A 22,452-nucleotide genomic window follows, 5' to 3' on the forward strand; every position below is an offset into this window, starting at 1 on the left:
GTTTCCTCATTATCTTTTTAAGTGTCCTCTTTATGTTATGATTTACCATTTTAATATTTCACTGGTCTTCAGAAGTTTTTATCTGAAGACAAGAAGTTTTGAGGGAAGCAATCTTTCATCCATTTCTGATTAGAATTTACTATAAATACATGACTTACCAGCTTTTGTTCCTGAAAGATGATTGATGCATTTCATAAGGATGGAGGAATGATCACGGAGTAGTTGGCATTTGCCAGCAATAACTTTGCATTGATGTAACAATGTGGTAATTTGGCAAATGGAATGTTTTTAAGTTGGCTTCCGTCCAATTTAAAATCTGCAAGCCTTTTAAGCAAAATTTAGCTTTTTCTTTTCACTGTCCTTGGAAAAATCTCAGTTTACTGTCTAGTGCAAGTCTTTGTACCATCTCCTCCTAAACCCTGGCAGTCACACTTGGCAATATGACATCTTAGCTAGTTGGTCTACTTTTCTTTTTTTCTGTGGTCTTGCCTTGAAATCTCTTTACTTTGATGCTTTTCTTCCTTTGGTAAATTCAATAGTATAATCATCTGTGTGTTTGACACATAAATAAATGTATATATTACAGAAATGGATAAAAGCATCTTAGATGGCCACTGAAAAAATCCTTACTTAGATGAAGAAGTGTCTTTTCTATCCTAGTCATACTTTTTTGTATTGTTTGGATTTATTTCATCAAGATATGAGAGGAGAAGACGTAGTGTAGTTCAATGTTATCGATGTCCAGAAAACTGGTTTTGGTCATCTAGACGTCCAGCCAGCCACCTCAAGCTACTGAACTGAAAACTGCTGTGATTAAGACTTCCCATCAGCTAATGTTTTTATAGTTCAGGTGATTCTTTATTCTTATGTGGTAAGACTAGGGAGAAATTAGCTACATCTTTGTACAGATGTACTACTTATGTACATTTGATCAGAATTATCATGGATTCAAGGTTTTGGAGAAAGCTGACTTGTGTTTGATGGCTCCCATAATCCCTTATGGATTGCTTCTGCCTAAAATATCACACAATCTGAAAAAAAATCACACAATCTGCCTAAAATATCACACAATCACAATCTGATTGTGAAATCACACAATCAATGATTATTATTATTTAACTTTGCCCTACATTATCTCCTTTTCCTTCTACCCTCTCTCCTCCTGATTCTTCATTTGTCTTCAGGGACTTGAGAGCCCTGGGACTTGAGTATCTGAAATTTATATGTTAATGTTTACTACAGTCTGTACTTCATGGAGGCCACCAGGCCATATGTGAAGCTGGATGTTTACAATCAGTAGCGATTAGCTGTTGTGTTAGAAATCTCAGTTTAAAATTAAATCCACAAACTAAATCAGCTTAAGTTTAGAGGGCCAAATATCATCTGCAGATCCATGCTGAGAATTTAAGTCCTTTTTATTTGTCCCTGGAGGCTGACCAAAAGCATGTTAAAAGCTTCCTTGCTTTTTTGGAAAAGAACGCAAGAGAATTCATTAACTGACTAAAATTTCCATGCTCCCAAGAATGCCTGTGAACTATTCCCAAGCAGAACAGCTTTCTCTCTGTGAATGCAGATTGTGTTCTTCTGGTGTCTATTTATGCTGTAAAAAATATTTCAGTACTAAAAGTGTGTATGGAAAACTGAATTCTGTTTGTGTCCCTTTCTGTTCTCATGTATGTTGCTTATTGCAGTGATTGCAATTACTATGTTTTCACAGAATATGAAGGTCTTTGTATTAAGTAGGGCCTATTAAGATTTTGGCAGTATTCTCAAACCAGTAACACAGACAGAATTGTGCTTTGTGCTCACTAAAAGCCTAATTTGAGACTGAAAGACACAATGGATGTTTTTGACCTGCTGACCTTTCTGTCCTTGACAAATGCCAGTGGGTTGAAACGTGGGCCATTATATTCTCTTGTTGCTAAATCTCAGGCAAAAAAAAAAGGAGAAAAACGATTATTGATAAATCTATTGTGCAGCATTAATAGAAGTTGAAATTTTTGAGCCACTCAATCTCTAAACATGCAAGGACGTTTTCTTGTTGTGATACTCCAGGAGCTCGTTGCAGTGCAGCAAACCTGAAAATGTTTGTTGGCAAAACAAGCATTAGTGAACTAAACTTTGCTAAAATTGTAAACATTAGAAGAATGTTAAGGTTTTAAAGTGCAGCACCCAAACAGAAAAAAAATGCCAAAGTCAGTTGTCTGTGCATTGTATGTATGTTTGAGTGTCTTTAATTGTATAAGCATGCCTTTTATTTTTTTCCCTGGATCCCTGCCTCATACATCGCTGAAGATGTAAAGTACTTGTTCAGATATTCAGAATACCATTTTATCTTCATTACTTAGGATTCAGCCCCAGAACCCTTTCACTGTATGCCACTCAAACCCTCTTTTGGATGCAGATTTATTAATTTGTGAATGTACTCTTTATAAAGCTCTAATCAACATGGCATCTGAATGATTCAAAACCACGTAATTTTATCTGTAACATTCCTTTGGGGTGGAGAGATATTCTTAATGCCATTTTAAATAAAGAGAATGAGGAGCTGAATTACCATCAGAAGCAATATGGTTGTTTCTAGTGTCGGTTTTGTAATGTGTAGTTATTTATCTGAAAAAAAGGTTAGTGGATTTTGGTTTTGTTTATTTTTCTTTTTAGCTGGACTGAACATGGTCAGAGCTTTGATTTCTGCTGAGAGTCTATAGATAGCACTTCAGAGACCTCTCTTGTTGCTTGTAGGGAAAATGGTGAACATTCAGTTTGTGACTGTGTGTTGAGATAATAGTTCAGTGGCTTGTAAAGTTTCACACAGACTGTAAAAAAAGAATGTCGGAATAGAATCAAATTCTTGAGTATGACATCCACATACTTTTGCAGCAAATAGTTCTCCTTTTTGGTTTTGGTTGTTTGGTTTTTTTTTTAACTCTTCAAATTCTAGTACAAATGAGTCAAGGACTGTATATTAAATAACTTTATTAACTCGGCACACCAGTCTCCTTTGTCAAGTGCTACTTCCTTTGGTGCAAACTGTCTTTCAAGAAAAAATTAGAATGTGCTCTTGCAAGAAATATTGGTCTCATAATGCATGGGATTTAAACCTCTGGGAAGATGAGTGGGATTGAACCTCTGGCCATTTTCAGTTAAGGGATTTTTTGCCTTTATTTAAATATTAATCAAAGGGGCTGGTCAGCCACTCAGTGATTTGCCACTTGCATCCTGTGCCTGATATTAGGTTGGAAGCCTAGAGGAACTGTTGCAGGCATATTCTGGAGGAGAGCAGACAAAGGACTGATCCCTTTAGCTGCCAACATGTGGCAAGATTCTGTTGTCATGGTTAAACTGAGATTTTTGGGGAAGTTTTTAACTTGGAAAATACTCACGCATTTTAAAGGTGAAAGGTGACTGATGGTGTTGGAAGAGGTACCTGAGATTTGCTGTTTAGATGGTGGTTGGAAAATTCAGACTGTGGAAGCACTAGAGTTTCTAAATACAAGAGATGTAAGAATTTTTATACATCAACAAAAGAATGTATTCTCATTTAATGTTGTGCTTAATTGGGCAACCTTAACTCATACTGCTTCTGAGACTTGTACTGAATTTTTCGAAGGGCAGAGGGCTTTCTTTAAAAGGGCTCAGAGTAAACTTGGGTTTCTGTTCTATGCAGAAAGAAATTGAAGACCTGCAAGCAAGACTGGCCGTATTAGAAGCAAAAGATCAACAACTAAGAAGAGAAATTGAAGAACAAGATAGGCTTATTCAGTCACATGACTGTGAACTGACTGCTTTACTTGGCTGCGTTTCTTTGAGACAGCTACAGGAAATAAGCAAGGCTGTGGATGACACTTTAGCATCGTCCTATCAAATTCCATTCAGTCTGGATCTTCCAGGGACAGTACAGAGGTATTTGTTTTTTCAGTATGTTGTCAGTGATGTAGAGTCTTGTATCTTCCCGATGTCCTGTTGAATTAAGCTGTGATTTTGCCAGCTAATAATCCTGAATTCAGATGCTTTGAAAATTTTCTAAGAACAGATGTTGAAATGCTAATATTAATATACTTCTTCAGGAAGGAAGACTTTCTAGTTATTTGAAGGTCTTGAATTTATTTTTTTTAATTGTAAAAAGCTATCTACATAAAGTGTACATATCTATCAAATATTAATACCAATCATCAGTTTAAGCAAGTTCTTGTTAACCGGTGGTTTGGTTTTTTTTTTTTTTTCTCAGCTTGACAATGCAGTAATTACAACACATTTCTCACAGCCTGAAAGTCTGTGTTAAGCACCATTCAGATTAGTATTAGAGATGCTTATTGCTTCAGTGAACTTCCGATCATAATGAAGTCTGATGTGATGAGTGTTAGGCTCAGGCACTGGATTCTAGGTAGTAAGGGAAGGGCTATGGCATGAGGCTTTTAGGACACCTCTAGTTCAATATGCAGTGTATGATTCCTGCAAGAGTAGCTTCTCTTGTTAACCTTTCGGAAATAACCTGATCTTTATTTACAAAAGAAATAGAAGGGCCTAAACTGTACTGGCAGTCAGTGGGAATATTAGTGATGGAAGTTGGAAAGTCTTAGTGCTGCTGTATCAGTAGGACAAAATAAAATTCCTGTTTATCCTAACTTGCATTTCTTCCAGCTAAGTAATAACTGTATTACTTGCATTTTTTTTCTCCCTTCATGTTTATTGGATTTATCTTGATTATATTAACATTCATGAGAAATTGCTGCTCATGTGTGGTAATTTATACCATTTTTTTAAGTCAGTAGAACATTTCCTGGAGGACATATTCCCCTCTTTTGAAGTTTGTTTAAAATTTTAAATTAGGTTATGGGAAATAGTTTTTTGAATTAAGTTCAGTTTGTTTTAATAGTATATTATACCTGTGTTTCTGAGGCTGAGGAATAAAAGGTCTCAAGTAGTGTGTCTGAGAACCCATCCTTTAACGAGTTTTGTTTTAGTTTTGGATTTGCTTATGAAAGAATATTCAGATTCTTCTCTGTCACATTGCTGACAAAACATCTCAATTGCACTTAAATCTTTGGGAAGTTATTTAAAGATGTGTTAAATCAGTACTGATTCAGCAGGAGCTTGCTCAAGTTCTTCACTCACTGGCACTGTGGGTAACAATCACTTGAGGGAATGCAGATGCTTATTATTTGAAGAACTTTAAGCAAGATTTAGGTTTAATTTCCTTGCTTTGTTAATTTTTAAAAGATAGCTTGAATGAAACTTTGCTGTTTTAGTTTTGTTAGTTGATCAGCTTTGTTTCACCAAGGCCAGTGATCAGGTGCTTCTGCTCTCTTTACTGATTCTAAGTGGGGACAGATAAACACTGTTTTGGGCTACATGAGTAAGCATGCTTGGGCAGGTATCTATGATAGTCTTTGGGAGCAATTTATATCTCCTGTATCAGATTTTAGTTATGTGCTCTTGTCAAACCCTGAGACCCTTTCTAACTAGAACTAATGGCAATGATGTAGATGTTCCCCTGTTGTGTGGTGACGTGGAAGCTAGAGTCCTTGGTTTAGAATGCGGAAGCTCTCAATTTAGAATCATAGAATAGTTTGGCTTGGAAAAGTCCTTAAAGATCATCTAATTCCAGCCCCTCTGCAATGGGCAGGGACACCTCCCGCTAGATCAGGCTGCCCAAGGCCCCATCCAGCCTGGCCTTGAACACCTCCAGGCATGGGGCAGCCACAGCTTCTCTGGGCAACTTTAGATGAGGTCTGGAGTATTGTCCTTTAGGTCCTCTGCAGCCTGTGTGCATCTGAATTTACAGCCTCAGAGCAAGCTCTTACCAGCCAATGATTTCAGTATCCTGGCAGGGAGCATGCTTCATCACAGTTAATAAGCTATGCCTTAATGTACCCCGGAATGCAAAAGCAGAAATCTGGCAAAGTTTCAGAAAGCTAACAGGGCAGAGAACATCTAACTCTGGAAGGGATTAATGGTTACAGCACTCAGCTGAGATGAAAGAGAGACCTGGTGATCATAGTTATTGAGGGAGCTGGCAAGTGACTGTCAGTGAAATGCTAGATTTCATTTTTGTTTTTCTTCTTCCCAACTTCAAAGCAAAATGGAATGTTCAGAATATGTCACAACCTGGCTGATGTAGCCTTTCAAAGTAGCAAGATACCACTCATTGCCCCTTCAGCAGCTTCTCCTCTCTTTGAAGGAGATGGCACCTCTCTCTGAATGAAAAAACACCTTGTTAGGTGTTTTCTCTACACAATGTGACTTCCTGGACTGGGAGATCCCATTCACAATCAGCCCAGGTGTTTTATGTGCTATATGTGTTACTCTATTGAAAGCACAAGCTGCTTTGGGAGTATAGACTGAAATCTTCAGTCTAGTGATGTGACACAACTGCTTGACTTTATCATGTGGCCCCTTCCTTGCCTTTGATTCTCAAATCTCTTCCCCCAAACAACTTGCTGATTTAGGTGGCTGAACAAAGAGCTGCTTTTGCGTGATGGTCAGTAAGCCCATCTCCAGCATGGGATCTTTGCCACTTCTTGCTTTTGGAGCATACTATGTATCCAGAAGGGCTGAGGAGAAGAATATGCTTTGACATTGGTTGTGGTTAGTTAGCAATGAGAGTTAGGCTCAGTGTTAAACTTAGTTATGGATGTCTTTTAAAGCTGTGCAGTCCATCATACCTCAATTACAGTGATTTCATGTCTGCATCCAGTTGGGTTGTGTTCTGTTATGTCTTTCTGCAAGATGAAAAAGCAGCAAGCAGATATCAAGACATCTGGTGTGGATATACTTCCTGTGTGCCTATGGGCATCCCCTACATTGTCATACAATTACAGAATAATTTAGGAGGTCGTTTTGTCAAACCCCTGCTCAAAGCAGGATCACAATTTCCAAGTGGGATCGGGTTGCTCAGGGCCCCATCTGTTTGAGGTTTGTCTGTCTCCAAGGACAGAGATTTTGCAGCCTTACTAGGCGTCCTGCATTTCACCACCTTCGCTGTGAACTCTTCTTCTCATATCTAGCCAGAATTTCTTGTGTTGTAAATTGCAGTGGCTTATGCTAAATCAGTACTTCTGACAGGCAATTGCATAATAGGTAACAGGTTGAAGTACTTGATGAAGCCAGTTCAGCATATTAGTTTTAAATTCCAAAGACTTGGGATATTTAACGTGAAAGGGATTTTTCTGGAAATGTACACTTTAAGAATCATTGCAGAGAAAAAAGTTAAGTCCTCTAGCATTAGGGCCAGGCTTGAATAATAAAAGTATTACTCAAGCTTGAATGTTTAGTATATGTGCATACCTAGAAGGTTGTTCAGTACTGATGGGCTGTAAATTAACAGCTCCTGGATATTGGGTTGCAAGATACTATGTATTTACTCTGATTACATTATGTTAGTCAGTAGAGTACTGCTATAATGTACTTTTGCATAATTATTTAAGTACATGAATTGTATTCAACATAGGAATAACACAAAGCTGATGTGAGGCATCTCTTAAAACAATATGAATTATTTTGGTTTCCCTGATCTAAATGCTATTAAATAGCAACTTATTTAAGTAAACTTGAGGGAATTTGATAGAGTGTGGTAAATGAAGAATAATCGTCTAGGTAGAAGAGTGCAGAAGCGAGAGAACAAGCCAATGTAACATTGGGCTGAGCATCTGTTTCCAAGCTTATTTTTCTTGTCAAACTTTGTTACTTTCAGGAAGATTAATAATGCCGTGGTTTGTCTTGTTCATCTTTGGTTTGTGGTGGAGTTCTTGAAAACAAAAAGCCTTTGTCAGTACCTATAGTATGCTTTGAGTTTGACAAATTGAAAAATGCTGGATGTGTTGCATGGGGCCCTTTCTTGCAGGCTCTTGGAAGCACAGGTTAAAACATGGCCAGTTAACATGCAAACAAGTATGTCAGCTTGTGCTTTGACAGGGATTCTCATTGAGGTTGTGACCATAGAATGTGGTGGTTCTGCTCATCTAGACAGATCTAATTGGCCTTGGTAAACTAAAGGTTTTGATATAAAGTGAGGGATTTGCTGTGTGAAACCTCAGTTCACTTGCAAGGGGTTGTGTGGAGATGTGTGTAAAAGGTGGGAGTAGCTGTTGTGTGCATCATGACACATGTCTATTTTAACTAAGATGGCATATTGAAGTCACAGGAAAATAGGTCTGAGTGTTCCAGTGTGAGGTACTTTCTCCTGTATCCTCTGTTGAAGAGGACGCCATGTCAGAAATACATGTTTTTAACATAGTGTAAGTTGAATCTTATAATTAGAAAATAAGACTGTTAATTATATGACTTATTCTCTTAACTACCTGTTGTTTCCTTTCCCCACCCCTTTTCATTTCACAATCCAAACTATGAAGTCTGTTATACCTCTGTTCATGTTTCTTTTCACTTAGCATTTTCTGTTTTGATTTTATCCCTACAGATGCATGAGACTTTATAGCATGTCATCCTTGAAATAAATTGCACAGTTCCATCTGGACTATTGTCAGCACACTGAATGCTGGTTGAAAGAAATTCAATTAAATATCTTTCAAAATATTTGAATGCTTCACCTCTTCTTCCACTCTTACCATGGAACAATTTTGAATTATTAGGAATTTGTTCCACAGTAGGTGGGAGGGACCTTCTGAAAATAGGGAAATTCACTATTCTGTATATTTGTAGCTATAATACTGTCATGGCCAGTGGTGCGAGGAACCGAACTTCAAGTTTTATGCTACTAGTTCATTCTGCTTTAATGATGCCTGGAGCTCATCTGACAAAGATTACTATGAAGTGAAAAGCAGATGCTCAGGAGATTGAAAACCTTATTAGTTGGAATATACTCAAAGCATTCAGCAGCTTCAATTGAGGCCAAAGCCTAATAAAGCCAAAAAAGTTCAAGTTTTTTAGAGAAGTTGGTTTACTTGGGAAAATTTGGAAAAAGAGACTTTTATAAGTAGTTTCACTTATTAACCTAGGAAAAGTGCCATTCAGAACAGACTGTCATGTACTGTCATTGGGAGAGACTGCTTTGTATGTGTTTTGTTATTCTTCAGAGGCTATGTCCATGTGAAGTTTCCAGTCAAATTAGCAGTTGGCAAGCTACGTGCAGCCATGGCTGAATGCAGCCATGTTTATTTACATCAGCCTTTCAGCAAAAATTTTGGCTTTCAAGAATTCTGTTTAGAAGCAGCAAACCTAATTGCATCCTATCCTTTCAAAAAGATATATGTTGTTTACTAGATAACATGCAGTCTATCCAGGAAAGTCTTCTTTCAATATATAGCCTGAGGTTTTCCTTGGCTATTTTCTATGAACATGCATACATATCAAAAATGTCCTCTGGGAATAGAAGGATGGCAGAACAACTAAGACCAGAAGTATGAAATGGCTTTATAGCGTCAGAATGTTTCTGCTGCTGTGCACAGTCTGGTAATGTTCCTGACTCTTTGCTGGGCCTGTGTGTAGGGCATCAGAGAACCAAATTGTACTTTCCATGCCTGATACTCTGAGTCTTTACTTCTGGGTTTACCTCTTGGGGTTTTTTGTGTTATTGGGAGCTCTTTGTGGTCTGTGCATTTTCCTGATTTTACAACCTTAGTAGTGCTTAATTGCAAGTAGAATGTGATGTTGGTAGGTAGGTTAGAGGCAAAGTAATCAAAACTTTCTGTAAATGGTTCAGTAGACCTCTGAGCACATTGCATCATTATGTAACAATTTCTGACCTTATGTGGTGCTGAGGAAGTTTTAGCTGATCTTGGGACTGGCTGCACATGGAGCTGTTTTCATCAAGTCACTGCTGCTTTCATCTTCTCATGCAACTTAATTTACTTCTGGGTCTTTCACTCAGTGGACAATTTTCACATGCTGCATCATTGTGTCTCTGTCTTGGGAGGATGTCAGCAATCCTGCAGTGCTTCCTTGTCCAAAAGACTTCTGCCCTTCTGACCAGACTTTCCCTCTCCTCCTGTCATTTGTCACTGCTGGTCTTCCCAGATGCAGTTACATTTCATGAATGATGGTGCAAGCATGTGTCTGTCTGGTCCATGTAAGATGCTTGCTCCTGTGCTGTGTGAGAGGATAAAGCTTCTGGGCTTCTTCCTCTGTAGTTACCGGCTTTGTATGGCAATCTTCCTGCTTTTTGGCTGTCATGGAAATCTCTCTCTTTTTCTCACACACCGATACCAGACTGTGTGTACACGTGGTATAAAATATCAAAAGGCTAGGGAAAGGATAATACTAAGAAGAAATGCAGATAAGTAAAATAAGTGAAAGAAGAGAGCTTTCCCCACTTTGAGTCTTACGCAAGATGCTAATTTTATCATATGTCTTGAGCTGTCAGATGTGCAGACAAAACAGGTAACTTGTGTAGTGGCCACCCCAGCTTGGCCTTCGTCACTGAGTAATGGGAGAAAAGAAGAGAGAGCCCTCAGTCACCTTACTGGTTCAGTTATTTTAGTTTTGCTGGTCTGCAGGAATTGAAAGGCAGTGTTTGCATATGAAATACACCACATGAAATGCTGCACAGCCCCAGAAACTGCTTTCCTTTTTGTTCACTTCTGTCCCAGTCATAAGCTCTGGGCATGACTCTTCATGGCTTCTGGAGGCTTTATTTCTCCTGGTTTGTGTTGACTTAATTTCAGTCAGTGATAACTCGTCTTCCATGATGTGAAGATGATGCACAGGTCACTCAGCCTTGCTGCTCTGACTTTATTTATTTTTTTTTAAAGCTTAATGCAGAATTTTAATTGTTCTCTGTAGTAGGAAGCATCTCTCTGTCTATGCTACACACGATGGACCAAAATACAGTTGTGAGGTTCTCAAAATATAGCTGATACCACTGCTGCTACAATAGCTAGGTGTAATGAAGATGGTATGATGCCCTGGTTTTTTAATTATAGTTCTTTTGTTTAATGATCTGTTGATCTGTTTTATTCTGCACACTGCAACTTCACAAAACCTGCAAAAATGGGATTGCAGCAGAGGAGCACAGCCAGAGAGGATGTTCCCCAGCGCCTGGGGAGGACTGCCCTGAAAAATCCTTGGAGTTACTGGCTGTGCAGCCAGCTTCCTCTGCCACAAGGGGCTTTTTGAGGGGAAACTTCAAACGTAGTGTCAAATGTTATAACCCAACCTGAGCTTTGATAATAAGATTCTCTCACTTCCCATGATTGGGTTTGTGTTTTGAGGAGGCCATAATTTCAGTTTTCTCAAAGAAGGTGGCTGGAGGCTTTTGTGAGAGGCTAAGACAAAGACATAGGTTAAAGAAGAGGTCTGGCTCTTCCTGTGTGATCTGACTGATTAGAAGGCTCAGCTTTCTTTTTAGGTAGGTAGGTGTTTTCCTCTCCATTTTGTCTAGCTAGGCTTATTGCATTCCTTTATTATCTGCCTAGGATTAAAGAGTAGACTCTCTTCAGTCACATGACTTTTTTTGGTTTTTTTCTCATTCATGGGAGCCACTTTAGAAGAAACTGTGTACTGAAAGCCTGGCATAACATAAAATGTCTGTGCTTCAGCACATGAAGAGAATTTGCTTCCTGCAAAGGTGCAAACAAAAGTAATTGGACAAGAGCTGCCAGAGTTTGAAATTATGGCAGAGGACTTCTTGATCAAGTTGCCTGTATCTGAGCAGAGTCCCTTTTTTGTTTTTTTTCCTTTGTGGCTTGGCAGTTCACAGTGGCTCTGATCCAATCAAGAGCAATGGGGAACCCTGTTGCAGGGAGGAAAAGGGGCTTCTGTGGAGTCTGCTCTTGCACCATAGGCACTGCTTTTCCTTGGGAAGATCAGGAGGGGTTGGAAACACAGCAGGTAAATGACAGAACAAGTTCTCCAGCTTGGAGGACAGAGCCATTCCTAGCATTCTGAAGTATTATTGAGCCATCTTAGACACGTTTTTTCTTCCTTCCATGCAGCATTATAGAAGGAAAAAATCCTAGCAGAAAGAAGAATACCACCTACTTGAGTACCCATGTGTGCAGTGTAATGAGGAATCTGATTTTCCCTACTGAGTGTCTGGTTCCCCCTGCTTGCCTGAACAGCTTAGAGTGTGATGTAGGAGCCTATAAAGTCCAGGCCACATGTGTGCTGATCCTCTGGGTATGCATATGATGACATTTATTTCTCCTTAGGGAAAAATGACCAGCTGTCCCAATCAATATATGATACTGAATTCATTTATATATAATAGAGGAAGAACTAACAACAATATCCAAGGACAGACTCTTTCAGCCAGTAAAGTAAAATGGGTGTTATTCTTAAGAGAATAATTGCAGCTGCTGTGGGCAAGTTCTAGTTCTTGTGCATCCCAGATGGATGTAGCAGAAAAATGGCAATCTCTTGACAAGTCAGAAAATCTGGGTAAAGTGTTTGGAAGTAATGAACTGCTGCTGCAGAGAGCTGTTTGTTTGTGCTTTTGTTTTCAGTCTGGTGCTCTTATTTCAGGTAGCAGCTGGAGCAACAACTGCCACAACTGCTCTGTGGCAGAAGACAGAAAAGCAGTGGGAAATACAGCACCCCATGAGTGGCTGGCTGAAACAGACAGCCAGCTTGACTGGCTGAATGGTGTGTTACAGCACCAGAAGATTTCCCAATACATGGCAATGAAAATCCAGCTTGGAATCGTCATTAAAGATGTTGGCATCATCATCAAATGGCTGTAAACTGGTTGTTTCTGTTGGAGTGATTTTATCTAAAAAAACCCCAGCTACCATACTATGCCAACTGAGGTGCTACCTCAGTCATCCTAGTGCAGGCACAAAAAAAAAAATCTTAATAATTATTCTTGCAAAAAATTATGAAATGTCAGATGAAGCCCTGATTTTTCTTCAAGCCCCTCATAATTGGGGCTAGTATCTGGCAGCGTTGCAGCAAATAAGGGTCATCTCAGTTTAGGGTTCTGTGTACGTAAGAGCTTTTGGGCAGGATGATGTGTTGTTATTGCCCACTTTGTATAGGTAAGACTCTTAAAGAGTTGACAAAGACAAGCGCAGTCACTCAGCAACCCATGGGTCAACAGTGAACCTTATTGGTAAGCTAAAGTTAGACAAAGCCATTTTGAAAGTGTACTTCTAGTTCAGCCTCTTTATAAATTCTGAGTGAGGTAGCATGTGTATTGAAGCAATCCTTCTCATAAAGCAACAATGAAGAAATTACTATGCTGTAGATGATAGCTAGAAGAAGAGCAGCTTGCTGGAGCAAAATCTGCTCTTTGATGTTTCAGACCTAGATGCATAATTTTGGTTCTCATTCACATTCTTTGGAGAACTGTAGATTGAAATGTGCGGAAGATCCAAAGCTCCTGTACCTTAAAGTACCTATCTTGATAATTTTTGTCTCAGATTGGAAGCTTTCTGAGTTGACACATTGCGTTTTGCTTCTAATTCATGTGACTAGTACTTGCAACTGACACAAATTTCCTTTTTGATATGAATTAAACACAACTTTTCTCTCTATTTGCCTCAAGAGCATTGACGGGTTTAAATAGAGAAATGGGATTTTCACTGCATCTGTTCAGCAGAGTTTTATTTTTTTTTCCATTGGTAAACCAGCTGTGTTGTCTTACAGAAGTTTTCTGTGAGTGCATTATCTAAGGAAAAAACAGAGTTTGTTTGGGAAACCCTGACTTAGGTTTAAAGGATGATTTTGCTTTACAATGTGGAGATATGGCTTCTGTGGAAATCTCATTGTTTAAAGACCCATGGATCATTGCACAAAGTTGAAAAGGAACTTATATACTTGACTGAAAAATTGATTTCCTGATGTGGTAACACTCAGATACATAGCCCAGCCAGGCTTATAAGCAGATCACAGATAATGTAAATCTTGTTATCCAATGTCTTCCTTGATTAGGTAGAATCAAACTTTGTGGTCAAGAGTTTAAAAAGAAGACAAAAAGTGGCGTTTCATTTTAGTGCATTTAATGCAATTTAGCTCTGAATGTTCTTAATTGAACAAAACCATTAGACTAGCAACACCCTTGTAGGTCTTGTCCTGGTTAAAAAAACTACACATAGTACCTGTAATAACAATTCAAGAAAACTTTCAGTACAGATATGTTTTCTTATTTTTTCTTGTAGTCCTAGTTGTACATGTCTAGCTTAAAGCTGTCTCTTGTTAAGTATGGTTTTGTTCAAAAGCTTTTTTCTTGACTTATCTTCAAAGCTTTTTGAGATATACACATCAAGGGAACCATAAAAGTACAAGAAAGTAATTTTTGATTTGATTTTGTACTGTGGATTTCTTCCTTAAAGACCCAGTGAAGGTCACTAGACTTAAGATTTCTGATGGATTTTTTTGTTGGATTTTTGCCTTGATATAGACTGTAGCAGATGTTTACACTGTATGTTCCTCAAATAGCGCTTCTGAATTCGTTTGCAGAGGACTGGACAAAGGGGTTTTGGAAGGTCAGGTTCGGCTTGCTGTTAAAAGTGAGATTACAAGTGTAGGGATCGTTTTGTGTATTTTTGTCTTCTAAGAGAGTAGAGCTTGTGCCTTCAGAATCAGAGAAGGAATCATGTTAGAAGACTTAGAGTTGGAAAAGTCATGTTGTCTGTAGGCTGTGGCCATTAGAATGAGGTTTGCAGTCACTTCCATTACTTTAAGCTGTTTAAATTTGATGATAGTCAAGAAAATACTCTTTATTAAATATTTTATCTAGAAGGGAATACGTATTTGTATGAACTGATGGTTTAGCTCGTCATATTTTCCTCATATGTATGTAGAATTGGCGTTGCTCCTGAATTAGAAATTCAAATACAGATAATTTTAAATTGTTCCAACTTATGCTAAGTTTTAAAGAAATGGAAGTGCTTTTTGCTTAAGCACTGTATTGTTGTGTGAAGATAGGGAGTGAAATAAAAGTATCTATGTGGCAGTAACGTAAGGAAGAATATTCACTGTTTAAGTGCATCATTTTGTCTTTCAGTCTCTTCAGGTAGAGATCAGAGACGGCTGCCTACTTTTTGTCACTGAATATGTATAGTTTGTTATTACTACAGGAACCATTTCTGTTTAAGCAGTATGTATATTTATCTTGAATGTAGAGAACAACAGCATGACTTACCTTTTGCCTGTTTTCATTCTTTGAATTTTTTCTTAAGAAGCAAAACATAAATACACAATAGCCTGGTATGCAAAGGGAAGTATACTAGTGAAGTGGAAAGAAAGATTCCATAACATTCCTTCCTTTAGTAGAAAGCTGTTTTTCCCAGTATTGTGTTAGTCAGCTTTCCTTTGAACAAACCCACTTCCATAGCGTCTGTAATTCCTGCATGTAAATCATAACTTCTCAGATTATTTTTTAAAAGGCTGTTTAAACATCATCTGTTCTGTCATGACATTTAATGTCCTCTGTGGTTTTGTGGGAAGCCTGTGATAGAGCAAGGAATGTGTGAACCAGACCATTGGATTCCTAGTTTTCTTTGTCCCCTATTGCATTTAACTGACTTGCTTTATTTTGCCAGCACACCATTCCTTGTTAAGAACATCATAGTCTCATCAGGTTCCAGCTGTGTTATTACAATCCAACATACTCAATATCTATTTTTCTTTAAGGTCACTAATATGAGATACTTAAAAGTCACTGGCTTGCTTGAAGGATTTGAATCTTAAAATTTTTACTATGCTCTGTTATTACATGCCAAGTCAGCCTTAGCTCCTCAATATGCAGGATTCCCACATCCTCCTGCCGTTCTTCAGCTGTTTTGCCAAAGTATTACTTCATTCATCATCCAGAAAGGGTAATTCCTTTGCTTCTCCTTTCGTGTTCTGGTCTAGCATGTATATGATGAGCCCTAGGAGGTAGCAAGTCCATGTTCCTTTTCTTTTCCTCTCTTCTTGTTATGAATACTAATATGTGTAAATCCATTGGAAACCATTTAAATTATAGGCCTACATGGCCATCTGTATGAATGTAGAAATTGCATGTGATGTATACATTTCTGTCAGTTCTGCAAGTGTTAAACCATTTTTTCTCCCTACATCTAGTCAGTTAAATTTGTATTAATTGCATTCCTGTCTTGTTGTAGTCCTTCCGCCCGTTGACTCAAGAACTTTGCTTTCTCTATAATGGAGTTAGCTTATATTGAATTTGAGAAGTAACTTCTAAATGGTTCTTACAAGATTGCAGAGAATGTGAGGACAAGCAGTCAAATTCTTGATTAGCTGTTCTGCCAGAGAATAGCAATGCGTTAAAATAATGGATATCTTCCCAGGCAAGAATTTATTGTTGGTCTAAGGAGCTTTTTAAAGCCATTTTTCCTGGTAGAAGCAAGTAAAGCAACTTTTAAGCAGACAGAATACCCCTCTTAAAATGAAATATGATGCTCTGGGGTGGTAGTAAAAGAAAATACTATTTCTAGGTCAAATTGCATCTAACAGATCATGTCTGTTAAAGCCCATTGTCAGTAAAATGACTTGGTCTGGACTGCTTGGCTTCCCTTGTGGGTTGTTAGGTTGTCAGTTAATTGGAAAGCTTGTGATAGGCTTCTCTGTGACAGTGCTTTGTAGCAGAAGAAAACAGCCTTAGTTAAAAGCTGTTCATAGTTGCTAACTATGGCAGGTTGGTCCACAGTTTTGATTGCTGCATTTGAATTGTACGATGGGCTAATCTCAAAAAGGATAAGGGTTTCCTGTGGTATTTCTCTGAAGGCTAGCCAGGATTCAAAACAGGATACTACTGTGAAATTCATACCATAAATAATACCAATAGACTTGCAAGGATCTGTATTAATGCTGTAACTGCAACAAAAGAGTTCTTTAGATTCAAGTCTGTGGTAATGCGGCTATCTCCAGCTTGAGTCAAAATAATGGTTTACTAATGGTGTTCTTTATATGTCAGATTAACATAAAATTCTTAGAACTATAGTTCTGCAAAATTATCTTAAAACTATGGTTTTGCTGTCATTGAAATGACAATGCCAAGTTCCTTATTTATTTTTCAATGAATTGATAGATCCTCATGAAAAGATACATGCTCATAAAAAAGAAATCTAGATATAGAGAGGGGTGTGTTTTCTGACTCAGCATCTGGTTCTGAAAGCCACATGGGTTTGTGCATCCTTGTTAGCAATATGGATTCTACAGCTGTGTCTTAGTTTGTAATGCTATTTTGGATATGTGATTTAAAAAGAAATTAAAAATTGATCTCTCTTCCTGTTAGCCATGTGAGTTCTTTTCCATCATCTTCCAACAGTCCTGGAAGACTGGGGAAGTCCCACTGGACTGGAGGCTGGCTGATGTTGTGCCCATCTACAAAAAGGGCCGCAGGGAGGACCCAGGAAACTACAGGCCTGTCAGTCTGACCTCAGTGCCAGGGAAAGTCATGGAGCAGGTGATCTTGAGTGCTGTCATGAAGCACATGCAAGAGAACCAGGTGATCAGGCCCAGTCAACACGGGTTCACAAAAGGCAGGTCTTGCCAGACTAACCTGATCGCCTTCTATGACAAAGTGACCCGGCTACTGGATGAGGGAAAGGCTGTGGATGTGGTCTTCCTGGACTTCAGTAAAGCCTTTGACACAGTTTCTCACAGCATTCTGCTTGAGAAACTGTCAGCCTCTGGCCTGGACAGGCGCACACTCTCCTGGGTGGAAAACTGGTTGGATGGCCGGGCCCAGAGAGTGGTGGTAAATGGTGTGAAATCCAGCTGGAGGCCAGTGACAAGTGGGGTTCCCCAGGGCTCAGTGCTGGGTCCAGCCCTGTTCAATGTCTTCATCAATGATCTGGATGAAGGCATCGAGTGCACCCTTAGCAAGTTTGCGGACGACACTAAGCTGGGTGGAAGTGTCGATCTGCTGGAGGGTAGGGAGGCTCTGCAAAGGGATCTGGACAGGCTGGACCGCTGGGCAGAGTCCAATGGCATGAGGTTTAACAAGGCCAAATGCCGGGTCCTGCACGTGGGGCACAACAACCCTGTGCAGTGCTACAGACTGGGAGAAGTCTGTCTAGAAAGCTGCCTGGAGGAGAGGGACCTGGGGGTGTTGGTTGACAACCGACTGAATATGAGCCAGCAGTGTGCCCAGGTGGCCAAGAAGGCCAATGGCATCTTGGCATGTATCAGAAACGGCGTGACCAGCAGGTCCAGGGAGGTTATCCTCCCTCTGTACTCGGCACTGGTGAGACCGCTCCTCGAATCCTGTGTTCAGTTCTGGGCCCCTCACCACAAGAAGGATGTTGAGGCTCTGGAGAGAGTCCAGAGAAGAGCAACAAAGCTGGTGAAAGGGCTGGAGAACAGGCCTTATGAGGAACGGCTGAGAGAGCTGGGGTTGTTTAGCCTGGAGAAGAGGAGGCTGAGGGGTGACCTCATTGCTCTCTACAACTACCTGAAAGGAGGTTGTAGAGAGGAGGGTGCTGGCCTCTTCTCCCAAGTGAGAGGGGACAGGACAAGAGGGAATGGCCTCAAGCTCCGCCAGGGGAGGTTTAGGCTGGACATTAGGAAAAAATTCTTTACAGAAAGGGTCATTGGGCACTGGAACAGGCTGCCCAGGGAGGTGGTTGAGTCACCTTCCCTGGAGGTGTTTAAGGCACGGGTGGACGAGGTGCTGAGGGATATGGTTTAGTGTTTGGTAGGAACGGTTGGACTCGGTGATCCGGTGGGTCTCTTCCAACCTGGTTATTCTGTGATTCTGTTATTCTGTGATTCTTCAGAGGAGTGAAACTGTATAAACCTTTTTGTGAGGAAAGTAAACAGAAAAGGAGAGATACATGGAAGAGTTTTGTTAAATAGAGATGCCATCTTCATACTCTTAATTCTTCTGGTTATAACTGCACTTTAATTTTTGTTATGGCCTGGGTCTTTAGAGATGAATGTTATAAGGCACTTTCGGAACAACTGGGTCAGTCACCCATTATTCATTCAATTACACACTGCAGCCTTGCTGCTCCCCATTGACATCTGTACACAAAGCCCAACTCCTTTTTTACATAACCTGACCAGCTCAGAGGCCGATTGTAGGAGATGCTGAAAGTCACTTGGAGCTCCAGTGTCTGAGAAAATAAATGGCTAAATAGTTCATTCCCTCTGGCATGCCCAGAGGCAGGCAGGAAGCTGATGCTGGCATCATTACACGTGTAATATTCTGTATTTTGCCTATATATTGCTGTGGATGTGGGAGAAATTGGAGACTGTTGGGTGGGAAATGTAAAACCACTTTTATGTAGCTAGCCAGCTGTATGTCTGTTTGTTGCCTTACACAGACATTGACTTACACTGTCATGAATGATTTATGAGAGGACTGCCACATCTGGAGCTGGAGGTATCCCTGTGTGCTGTAGTAGTAATGAGATGACTGGTTTTGCTGGGGTGTGGGTTGGAAAGGTGTGTACTCCATGAAGGAAGGCATTAGGGAAAGCAATGCAAATAGCTGTCTCATTAACGTGATTAAATGACACACCAGACAGCTGAATTCTGGCTTTGAGGCTGTCTCACTCCTGTGTGCAGCTGGGCAAGACGGTCCAGCTGGCCTTTCTGTAGATGGTCAGTGACTGAGTGCAAGTCCAATTTTGTCTGCACTGGGGTTCAGACTTACATAAATGCCAGCTCTTGGAACATTACTTGGTAAGTGCTGTGCTTGGAAAATATAAAGGAGTGAGTTCTCAAAAAAGAATTGAAATGCGTAGAGATAGGCTGCAGAGACTGTGTTAGTGTCAAAACAAGCACTCAGTCTTCACATGCTTTCTGAATTACAGTGACTTGTGTTTCTTCTACCTGTAAAGTGAATAGAGCACTACCTTATATTGCGAGAGTATTAGTGAAATAAATCCAGTGATGTTTCTGAAATGTTTTCCTACTTCAGTGCCAAACGCTTAAAAAAAAGGCGTAGAAATTAATACTTCTTTATTTTGCAGGAATATCAGCAATAGGTTGTGAAAGAAATACAATTTTTATAATGCAGCTAAAAAGAATTGAAATGCTCCTGGTGTAGAGTGCTGACTGTCACGTACATTGAATTGAGGTGTTTGACAGAAAAGAAAATAGCATGTGATAAAGTAATTGAACACTATAAAAGTGTACACCTGTGAAGCAAGAGAAAAGGAAGTATCAAAGTTGCAGACTTAATCTCTGTTGTAACTCCTAATGTTTGATTTGACTTGGATTTTTGAAATTTATGTTAAAAAGTAATTTATAAATATATTTACAAGTTCCAAAGGCACAGGTTAACATTATGTTCAGTAACATCAAAGTAGTAAACCTTCCTGATTTTCTATGTGGAAGAAAGCCTTGAATTTGTTCATATAAGCATGGACAATGCCTCAATTTCAGCCCACTGTTGAATCACTTTGCTACAAATATTCTGTATGCTTTTATTAAACAAAACAAATAAAGTAGTGGTGTTACTTATAAAATTTTCGTGAGAACAAGTAACTACAGTTGAACTTTTCCTGGCAGGCTTGGAAGTTGAGTTATAAGAGGCTAGTTAACCACAACTCTGTGTCAGAAATACCTTTGTATTAAGTGTTTGGATGGTAGCCTAGCATGGCACCAGTTGTGGATCCTGCTGGAGATATTAAGATCCTGCTGTTTTTAAGATATTATAGTTACACAAATAATTATAATTGTGTTTTGGATGGTAAGTAAAATGCATGCAAACTTATTAAGAAATGTAAAAGTAATGTACAAGCTGTTTTGCACATAAAGAGGAATAAGTGGGTAGATACTGGGTGGAAAATACGTCGCTAGCAACAGTGAACCCAAATATATGGATGTCATCTTGGTATTGGCTCTTCTGTGTTAGTGTAAGACATCTTAATGATTATGTGCATCCATATGAAATTGTCTTGCGCGGAAGACCATGTTGAGCAGAGAAGGTCACCTTTCTTTTATTTTATTTTAATCACTTCTAGCCTTCAGGAAAAAGAACGGTCATTCAGCATGTCCATTAAAGAAACTACTGCCAAAGTAAGTACACATCATTTTTCAGTTCTTCAGAATATCTAGAAAAGCAGATGAGAGCTTGCATCTTAATAAATTGTCTGTATTTTAGAGAGTTGGTTTTGTGAAATTTCCTCTAAACAGACTTTGCATGTAAATATTTTTAAACATACACTCCAACACTGCTCTTCCCCTCCCCTCCAACAACTTGTATTTGGACAGGCCACAGAGATTATGCTTAAGAAAGCAGGTGGATTAGTCTCTTGTTTCTTGGCTTATGTTTACTAGTAATCAAGCTTCTCACTAGTCTCCATTTAGGAACAGACTCCTTAGCTTCACGAAACGGAAGTGCACTTTGGTCTTACCTTAATGTTTTCACTCTTAATACCAAGCCTCTTAATTTCCTAGCTGACTGGTTTCATTGGTGTGAAGGAAGAGCACAAAATGAAGTATCTCCTTTCCCCACCCTTTAACTAATGATAAACCAGCAATCTAATTCTAACCCTTCTTAAAAAATACAAATAAAAGTGGTGCTTTTCATTTAGTTTTCTTATTTCTCATGGCCTCCCTCCAAGGAAGAGAATACTAAAGTTGTGGTTTCATTTCAGAATGGCTCAATGAGCACAGAGCATCTTTGCTGTAGGAGTGCTCTAGAAAAAAAGGTATATTTTTGGTTTAATTCATACAGGTCTATATGTAATGGTGAGTGGAAAATATTTCTGGCTTTTTATCAGCAATGAATTTATACTTTGAAATAAGTTTATTTTTCAGGCCCTTTCTCTAATATTACTAAAACTAGTGAAAATTTGATCCATTATAATCTGTTCTTCCTAGTCATCTTGACCAATATTTTCAGTGTGCACTGTTAAAAACACTGTTTAAAGGCTTGCATCTCAATACCCTTTCCTCCTTGTCTCCTAATTTGAGCTCATTCAGCACAATTCCTTGCTTATATCCTCATCTTGGGGGGAGAAATTAGTATAGACCATTATAATGTGGTGTCCCCCCGCCCTGCAAATGCAGTATCAAGGAAAAGATTTTAATTGATTTATGGCTCATCTACTAAAATGAATGAGACATTCAGTACCTTAGAGCAATGTGTTGTTTCAAGCTATCTGCAAGCTAAAACATAAGTTACAGATTTTTGTCTTCTTTCCTGGAAAAATGTGTCTCTCTTGTGGTTTATTTTATTACCACAGTGTCTAGAGACTTTTTCAATAAGAGCTGAAACATTGGGTAACAAATGTGAAGTCTGTGAGGAAGAATTCTACAGCCTGTTAGTTTCTTAAAAATTCAATAGATAAAATTATTTTAATTTCATTCCATTCAAATGTGATGGCATTTATTTATTAGAGAAGATAAATAGGAAGCATGTAATGAGACTCCTCCAAATACTTTATTATTTTATTTATTTGGATTGACTCATCCTATTATTTTCTTCTCAAACTGATGAGACTTTTAAACCTTTTAATTGTACGTGGAAGACACTGCTTTGACAAAGGTCTTTTCTTTTTCTATGCTACTAGTATTTGTATGGTCTTTTCTGCCTCATTTGTGTTGTTTTCACTTGAGTCTGTAAGACCTAAGATTAGCCCATTAATGAAGGGA

The 22,452-nt window shown here is 39.0% G+C and overlaps 1 protein-coding gene across 3 annotated transcripts in view; it reads left to right on the forward strand.

Moving 5' to 3' along the window:
* Nucleotides 1-22,452, forward strand: part of DISC1 (DISC1 scaffold protein) — a 201,885-nt gene that overhangs the window by 60,492 nt on the left and 118,941 nt on the right. For all 3 annotated transcript variants that reach the window (XR_011337009.1, XM_069852290.1, XM_069852289.1), the window contains exons 6-7: nucleotides 3,668-3,903; nucleotides 20,817-20,871. Coding sequence is in view for 2 of the 3 variants with exons in the window: in XM_069852290.1 (XP_069708391.1) it covers nucleotides 3,668-3,903; nucleotides 20,817-20,871 (291 nt within the window). In the remaining variant the exon portion in view is untranslated. The remainder of the gene's footprint in view (nucleotides 1-3,667; nucleotides 3,904-20,816; nucleotides 20,872-22,452) is intronic.

This window comes from Phaenicophaeus curvirostris, chromosome 2, assembly GCF_032191515.1.
Source record: "Phaenicophaeus curvirostris isolate KB17595 chromosome 2, BPBGC_Pcur_1.0, whole genome shotgun sequence".
Taxonomy (NCBI): domain Eukaryota; kingdom Metazoa; phylum Chordata; class Aves; order Cuculiformes; family Cuculidae; genus Phaenicophaeus; species Phaenicophaeus curvirostris.